The sequence below is a fragment of the Lagenorhynchus albirostris genome, chromosome 1 (genome assembly GCF_949774975.1).
Source record: "Lagenorhynchus albirostris chromosome 1, mLagAlb1.1, whole genome shotgun sequence".
Lineage (NCBI taxonomy): Eukaryota > Metazoa > Chordata > Mammalia > Artiodactyla > Delphinidae > Lagenorhynchus > Lagenorhynchus albirostris.
In genome coordinates, this window is record NC_083095.1 from 186148569 (window position 1) to 186157236 (window position 8668).

The following is an 8668-nucleotide window of genomic DNA, read 5'->3' on the forward strand; positions in this document are numbered from 1 at the left end:
TTTACTATGTACTATTTTCATTATCATTCAGTAAAAAATATGTTCTAATTCCCAGTGCAATTCCACTTTGACCCTTGGGTTATTCAGAAGTGTGCTGCTTAATTTCCAGACTTTTGGGGATTTTCTAAGTTTGTTTTATGGTCCAGCATATAGTCTGTTTTGGTAAGTGTCCCACTTGGACATGAAAAGAAAATGTATCTGCAGTTGTTTGTTTGATCTCAGTTAGATCAAGCTAAGGTCCCAGTCATGCCAGTTGTTGTCAGTTAGATCAAGCTAAGGTCCCAGTCATGCCAGTCATATGAGTTAAGAAACCTACAGTTTCCCAGCTGGGCCTCCAGATTGAGAGGCAGATAAGCCATGCCCACTGTATTCTGTTCAAACTCCTGAGCCACAGGCTTTGTAAAATGATTATGTTGTGGAATTTTGGGATGGTTTGTTATGAAGCAACTGTAAGGAGAAATGACTACACTGTAGGCTCAATGTCTGAGAAGAATCTATGCTTTTTCATAATCCTTATGGAATTTAGGACCAGAGTTAGAGATTAAATCTAGTATAATGTGTTTTACAGCCATTTGGTAATAGGCAAGATGTACCAAAAATACACTTTACAGCTGTAACTGTAGTAGCTAGTATCACACTCCTGAACACAGTGCTACCAAAAGTTGTTATATATAAAATTTTGTGCTACTTTTTTCCTATGCTAAAATCTAATCATTGTGATTGTTAATGTCTATAAAAATATAAATAAAACCCCCAAGAGACTTAGAGAGGAAATACATATTCAACTATACTGTTGAAGGTAAAAGTTCAGTTCTAAAATTCCTAAGAGGATATCTTGTTGGCTTCTCAAGTGAAGGAAAGAAAGTATTTTCTGGCTATTCACATCTCAAATTGCTGGGCAACAAACCTATCATCAACATATATAGTAAATCTCTCTCAGTGAACAGGATGGGGCTTCTGCAACTTTGTCCACTGATGCAGACAGCTGCCCGTCAGGTTCTGGTGCTCCTGGCTGTCTGAGGAGTTACAGAAGTCCTAGGTAAGCATAAGGTTTGGTGTCCCTGTCGAGGGGTCGTGTGCATCCGGTAGGCATCTGTTCTATGCTGTGCTCTCAGGGTTACTGGGCAGAATCATTTAAAAGTATTTATTTTGAGCCATGAATGTGAAAAATCAAGGATATAGTTGAAGAAAAAAAAGTGTTTATTTAGGCCATCCACTAGGATCATAATAAATAATGCAATATACTAATGTAATAACAGATGTTCTCATGCATTTATCACATTTAAAATATACAAGAAAGCTGGCTTACGGGGCTGTTAGGACAAATTTGGAGAAGTGTATTTGGCAATACAGTGAAAGCTGACAGTCTAAGACTATCAGATTCTCTTTCCTCTATATGTCTGTGAATAAATGGTAATGTTCCCTTATAGCTTCTACTTTTTATAAACATGCCAGAGCTAAGCCAATTGTCAAAGGTCCAGGTTGACAATTTGTTATTTATCAATGTTTCTAATGGAAACCAGATTTTAGAAAATAACAAAGATAGATAAACTCTTTTGCATTTCAGTGTGGAGGCTGATATATTGCATGCCAGAATCATTTAAACAATAAACTGTGCCTGAATGAAATAAAACCCCAAAGTAGAAGTTTATAAATAGTAACTTTGATGCTCAATATAAAAATGTTATAATACAATGCTTGATAAATGACCAAATTATCTGACTGCAACAGTGATAAACTTTGATTACAGCTTAGTTTTGCTAGTAAATTTCACATGAAGAGTTTAAATAGGGTAACCTTTAACTTAAAGCTTTAAAACAAATAATTTAAACATATCTTAAACACTGAAAATGTGTTTTCAATTGTTATTTACAGTTAATCAATGATACCAGTGTATAGCTTAATTGAGCCAATCGCCAGTCTTTCATCCCTCTTTCAACATCTGCTATTACAATCTTCCTTATAAATACTTCGGCAAATCAGTTTAGTGAAGGAGACCGATCTGTGGTCCAGAGTAATTCAATGTATGGCCATTTGGTTTGGAGACAGCGTTTAATAGGAGTGTCATCTGTCTGTAGCATGGGATCTTCAAAACCCATAACAACTGCGGTTCCTTCCACATACATTACCTGTTGAACAAAATAAAGCCACAAGGTCAGTCAATCAATATTCTTAGCAAAGTCTTGTGAGGGATACAGAGCTTTTCATAGGCTACAAACAAACAGGGCACTGTGTACTGTTTCATATGGAACTTTATATCTAGTTTTATTCTGATAGAAATTATAAGCTAGAATATCAGCTTCCTGATTAATGTGAAAATAAATCTGGAAATGAGATGGTGAAACAATTTTAACTACTAGCTGAATTTAGATTGTAAGATCATGATTTATAAGAAGTGTATGCAAATCCCAAGAACATACTATTTCTGATAAAAGAAAAATCATTCTTCCAGTAATATATTTTCTTTATATAACAACATTTACTTAGTTCCTATTGCTTTAATATGGAGGCACTCAGCTATATATTCTGAGAAGGACTTATTTTCTTCTTTCAATCTAAATGTTGAATTTCCAGAGCTGCAAGCAAACTGGATGTTTGTCAATGAAATTTTCTATTATTGTACTAAATACTTCTGAAATACTATTCATGAATATACTTTGTTCTGCATGAAAAATCATGGAGAAAAAAAATTAAAGGACGTCAGGTCAGAAACAAAAATCTCTATATGTAATGGCAATGACTATTAAAAAGATACACTGGCAGGTGGATAGATGTCAGAAAAGTTTTATTCTGATTTCTTTAAACAACTTTTAGAAGTCATTTGTGAAGTAACATACTAGCTAAAGCCCTACCTCATTATAAGTGCCCACCGTATACATTAAAGCATTCAGTCATGAATTTCGCTTTGTACCAAGAGAAATTCTAACTGCATAATTTAAAAGGAACAGATACAGACGACTACCCTCTTCCAAAGTATGTGTAATGATTTTTACACTCAGTGGCTGATACACATGATTGTAATTACGTTCTTCCAAGATAAAAGCTATAAACTATTTGACCAAGGAGCCAAGAGAAACAACCTGATTAGCCTTAAGTTGGAGTCTCCTTAAAATACATTAAATATGGGAATATTTTCTATTGCTAGGCCAGATAATTTGGTTTCATAAATCTCTTTTTAGGAGGCTCTAAAGACATACTTTAATGTGAAACAAATACTTTTACTTTTTTGCATCTGTACTTCGGTTGCTGTAGTACTTTCTAGTTTTGATGGAATAAATTTACTATTAGAACTGTTAAGTCATGCTTTTCAGCTCTCCAAAGCAAAACTTTTCTCTGAAAATCCCTTGCTCATGGTGTTAGAGCAGACCTGCTTGGGTGGAGTACCCCGACCTACCTGTGTGGCCTCCCTGGCCTGTGCCCCCTGGTGGGTCACATTCCCTTCCGCTTGGCCAGCCTTCTGTTGTCTGTTTCCTCAGATACTTTTAGTAGTACCTTACTCTGTGGTCTACCAGATTTCTAGCTCCTGAGTAACTTTACGGTATACCTCTGCAACTTAATGGCATACATGCTTCGTGTTAAGAGTGCTTACATACTACTGTCATGTTAATAGTTCATCTTTGATTTCTGACCTCTTTGTTAGTATGTCAGACGCTTGTCATGAGCACGACTTGAAAACTTACTATATACAGGTAGCGTGGTCAAGCAGACCAAGGACACGATTGGGAATCAGGAACTCAGTTCCAATCCCTGCTCTGCCAATGACTTGCTGTGTGACCCTGGGTGAGTCACTTAATCTCCCTGTCTCAGAGGCCTCATCTGTAAAATATGGATAATATGTGACTGACCTACCTTGCAGGGATTGTATGGGCAAGGAACTAAGTAGTGACTATAAAGTACCTTCTATGACAAGGCTACATAAAACTTCAAACTCTAGAGGAAGCACTCATTCACACACATTAGAACAGAGCATACAAGCTGGCTTACTGACAATTTATATTTTGCTATAGATATCAGTCAATCATTTTACTATGAAAAAGATCTTCAAACCTAATGTAACAAAAGTTCTAATTTATATTGTTATGAAAATAAGTTTTAGTCGCAGGTTTAGATTTGCTCTAACTGAAATTATGCATCTAATATGCATTATGATCTATTTTCTCTAGCCATCCCCAATTTAGATACATCTGAAACCAGCACGGGTATTTCAAATTAAAAAGGCATGTTAGCCACCAAATGTGAAACAGCTAGTGGGAAGCAGCCGCACAGGGAGATCAGCTCGGTGCTTTGTGACCACCTAGAGGTGTGGGATAGCGAGGGTGGGAGGGAGACGCAAGAGGGAGGAGATATGGGGATACATGTATGTGTATAGCTGATTCACTTTGTTATAAAGCAGAAACTGACACACCATTGTAGAGCAATTACACTCTAGTACAGAGGTTAATCGTTTAAGGTATTAAAAACGGAACCACTTGCTTCAGGACAATGGGGCCAGTTGCTGGCACTGGAAGAAGACACCCCCTGCCACAGTATTTCAAGACACCGGAGGCCATTCGTGAGGGAAGTAAACAGCGGTTCAGCACCAACTGTCTCTATGGCACCTTCCAACTCAAAAGCCAGTGGGAGCTCCCAACTGTGAGGGGTGAGTCTGTTGACGCTGCCGGGAATCGCCCTGCTCTCTGAAACACAGCGTGCTCAATTATCACCCTTTCTGTCATCATTTGTTCAAGTCTTCCTTTACTCCCTTAGTACAGTTTTATGGTTTATTATTTTATTTGTATAAATACTTGGTTTTTTGGTTTGGTTTCTGCTTTCTGAGATTTAAAAGTTATAGTAAAATAAAGGAATAACTTCTGTATTCCCACACACACACACAAAAGGCACGTTAGGCTTTACACCTTCTAATATTAGCTATAGCTACTGTGACTGTTACTGGCATAAATGCAAACACAGGAGCTGTATCTTAGGTGTAGGCAAAGCTCATTAATCAAAGAGGGTGAATGGGCGAGACCAAAGTTTTGATTTAAAGCCGGTGCGTATATCTGGACGTGAAGCACTGATGTGCCTTTGTCCGTGGAGCAAAGCACAGCGGGTGAGCCGCGGGCTCTAGCTGCTTACCTCTCCCATGCGGCAGTTTCCTCCACTGTAAAAGGGGGATATACAGGCAATACTTACTTCATGGGATGGTGTTAAACTTCAGATAAAACAAAGTGCTTAAGCCAATTCCAGGTAAATGCTCAATAAATGCTAGGTGTTATGGATGTTAATTTAAATCCTTTAAAATATTTTTCTAAATCAAAAATCTCACTCTTACCCCTTCTTTCTCCATAAACAGATCAGTAACTTTCAGCACACTAAACTTGATTTGGTAGTATCTACAACACCCAAGGGTAACAACATGTATGTAGATGGAGTTATCTTGTCCCAGTGACACTACTGCTCCAACATTCCAATGAAGAGCTCACTGAGTCCAGGTCTAAAATATGCTCTGATAGTGAAGAGACTCCTAGAATAATCTCCTTCCTGAGGTGGCAAGTTTATGGGAATCAAACACTGTTATATACTCCTATATTTTATCAAGCCAGGTGAAGACAAATTACAACGTGAGTTACCATACCTTTTCATTGTAATTTGATTGCTTCAGTCCATTGTAGTGGTAGACAGTAAAAGACTCTGGACCACTGGAACCCTGTTATAAACAAAGAACAATTAAAACTTTAAATCTTTATATCAGGCAATTTCTAATTAGCAATTGAAATTAAAATGGAAGTTTCTTAATTCCACCTCCTTTGATTACGGAATCTGACAAAGCAAGACACTTAGACTTATGCAGTTAACTACCATAAAATCTAAAAGCTGAAATTTGCTTCTGGGGAAGAGACTGGAAATTGGGGGAGTGCTGATTTTTAAGCTCTTCTACAGTTTATATTTTTAAATAAGTGCATATATTACTGTAATTTTTTTTAAAAAAGGACACAGTTCTAAAATGCAAAAAAATTTCCTAAAATGTATCTCTGCTTTTTTTCTGCTTATAATTTGTTCCTCTCAATAAATAGAGAAAGGCAGTGATACCACTTTCACTCAGATTCCAAACATATGCACCAATACTTCCAATTCGGTCCATAGTACCAAATTGGGGGTTTCCATCCCCACAAATATCTTCTGAATATTGTGAACCTTAACTGTGAAAAGGAAACATAGGGCTGAGAGATTTAACATTCAATAGAGAAAGGAAACTGAATAAATCATTATACTAACTTCCAGAGAAAGTGATCATGTCATTCCCACTGTTCTTTGGTTCTCAGTTCGCTAAAGCTCAAGTTCACCTCCCTAAATGTAGCCTTGAAGGCCGTTAACGGTCGGGCCCCCTGCAGGTGCCCATCCCCCTTAAGGATCTTCCTGGCCATATCTGATTGTGACAAAAGTTGGTCCAGTGTCCCTCCTTGGAATTTTTTCCAGTTGGAAGCAAGAGAAGGAGCTCCTTTCCAACGAGAAGGGATGAGACTCCTTCCAGCCCCAGAGGCTCCTGGCACCACCTTCCAGGCGCTGCTTCCTCTGTCCTCCCATTGCTGTGAGCTACTCCTCCCAATTCCTATCTTTCTGGCCCACGTCAGGCAGTTCAGGCTGGGATTTGCAACTAAGAAGCCTAAACTACAGGACCTAACCTACCCTTCCAGTCTTATCTCCAACCACTCACCTTCCTGAATTCTGTTTGAGACAAGCATATTCTTCATCTTCCCATGAAGAGACCTTTGGTTGTTGGCTCTTTGCACATTTGTGATTTTTCTGAAGTCTTTTCTCATTTTTCAAGATCTGGTTCAAATCTTACTTGGTAAAGTTTGCCTTAAACACACTATTTGGGTTCCCTATTACTTTGGGGTCTTTCTAACAATCGTCTCAATTAATTGGTGAATCATATACTACTTTGCATTATCTCTTCAGCTGTTATTTTGAAAGACTGTTTACATTTTTAAAACTGTTTTCCACTTTTCATGTCTAAAATCTAAGCTCTCATAATTTTTTGTATCCCCTTCAAATGCCTTACAAAATAGAAAACTCTAGAATTTATTCAATCATCTTAATTGTACACGTGAGTCAGTGCAATTAGTCGCTTAGATAATTTGGCTGTTGATTTTCAGAGTTAGTTAATATACTTTAACCTACAAAATAAATATTTTACTACAATTGAATACAATTTACATATCTCCAGTTCTAGTAACTAACAACTGATATAAAATAAATAGCAACGAAAGGTAGTGTAAAACAGTGGTTAAAGTACTTTGTCTCTTTGCTTGGATAACCTACACTGAATCCTGAATTGGCCTCATGCTAGCAGTATGACGTTAAACCATTTTCTTAAGTTCTCTAATCCTCTGTTTCCTCATTGACAAAAATGGGGGGAAAATAATACCTAATTTGTAGGGCACACGGTGCCTGGGTGCATAGTACATGCTCAATAAATGGTAGCTGCGCCCGCTAGTCTTACCATAAACCATGCTGGTATCTGATGAAATGATCACAATACACCTGGCTAAATAATTTGGGTGGGTGGTAAAACCCTGCACTCAGATAGGAAGACAAGCCAGGTGTAGGCTGTAGAATTAGCCAATGACACAGACATAACCTGAGCATACTGAGACGGGTATAGATAGATCCTTCTAACTCAGCTCCTTCACAGCCAGTGGAAGGCATGTCCCAGCACGAAGCAGCACAGCTCCACTCCAGTAAAAGGCTTTCCTTTTTACTCAACTAAAATTCTCCTCGAACTTACACTGGTAGCAGTTCGCACTACATGCAGGCTCCTTTACCTTCTTTGCTAGTATTTAGAAAGTTCTAAAAAGATACATACCAATCAATTAACAACAGTTACCCGAGAGAAGGAAAACAGGGGTGGGAGTGGTTTAAGAGAATCTTTCGGTTTAAGAGAATCTTTCTCTTTTTACTCCACAAACTTCTGAATTTGAATCTTCCTTTAGAAAAACAATATCAATGTGTCTATATTGGTGTATATACTCTCTTCCACCACCCCTGTCCCCCAAAGTTTTGTGTTGCTGTATTGGAACACACAACTCTTCTATCCTCTCTGTTGGGAAAGTATTTACATGATAATAGTGCTTTATTAGTCTAATATCTGCATGTGAGAACATTTTTAACTAGTAGAAAAAAATGCTGAAACAATCATAATATGATCCTCCCAACAGAACAAAACAATAAATATATTTCTTCAGCTATGTTACCTGATCAGGAAAAAATTCTTGAAGAAATGGACCCAATAATATGATTCCTAATCCTTCTGGATCTAATTTATTCTTCATGAGATTTATACTATGGGGAGAGAAAAAAGAAAAACAGTGGATACCAATGGGAAAAAAGCTTATTTTTCTTCTTCCATGATTAAATTACTGTAACACATCTGACTGCCAAAAATCCTGACAGCTGTTCTTTTTAAACCCTTAATGACAAATACACAGGATGACATCTAATTTGCCAAAACTTGGTTATTTTTAAACCAGAGTAATCTGTTACTATTTAGAATTTAAATTATGATGATGACTTTGGAATATTGTTCCTTATTAGGTAAAGTAACTTAAAAACCCAGGCTTGTGAAAACAGGCTTTTAACCTCCCAAAGGCAGTCTCTTTGCTTCATGGCTATGCCTGAATTTAACTAT

General features: G+C 37.4%; 1 protein-coding gene across 4 annotated transcripts in view; it reads right to left on the minus strand.

Moving 5' to 3' along the window:
* Positions 1-1182: 1182 nt before the first annotated feature.
* The window catches only part of MINDY3 (MINDY lysine 48 deubiquitinase 3), a 95064-nt gene continuing 87578 nt past the window's right edge, over positions 1183-8668 (minus strand). For all 4 annotated transcript variants that reach the window (XM_060162532.1, XM_060162523.1, XM_060162538.1 and 1 more), the window contains 3 exons: positions 8235-8322; positions 5615-5686; positions 1183-2129 (listed from right to left, as the gene is read on the minus strand). In XM_060162532.1, coding sequence (XP_060018515.1) covers positions 1980-2129; positions 5615-5686; positions 8235-8322 — 310 coding nt within the window. In that variant the 3' untranslated portion in view covers positions 1183-1979. The remainder of the gene's footprint in view (positions 2130-5614; positions 5687-8234; positions 8323-8668) is intronic.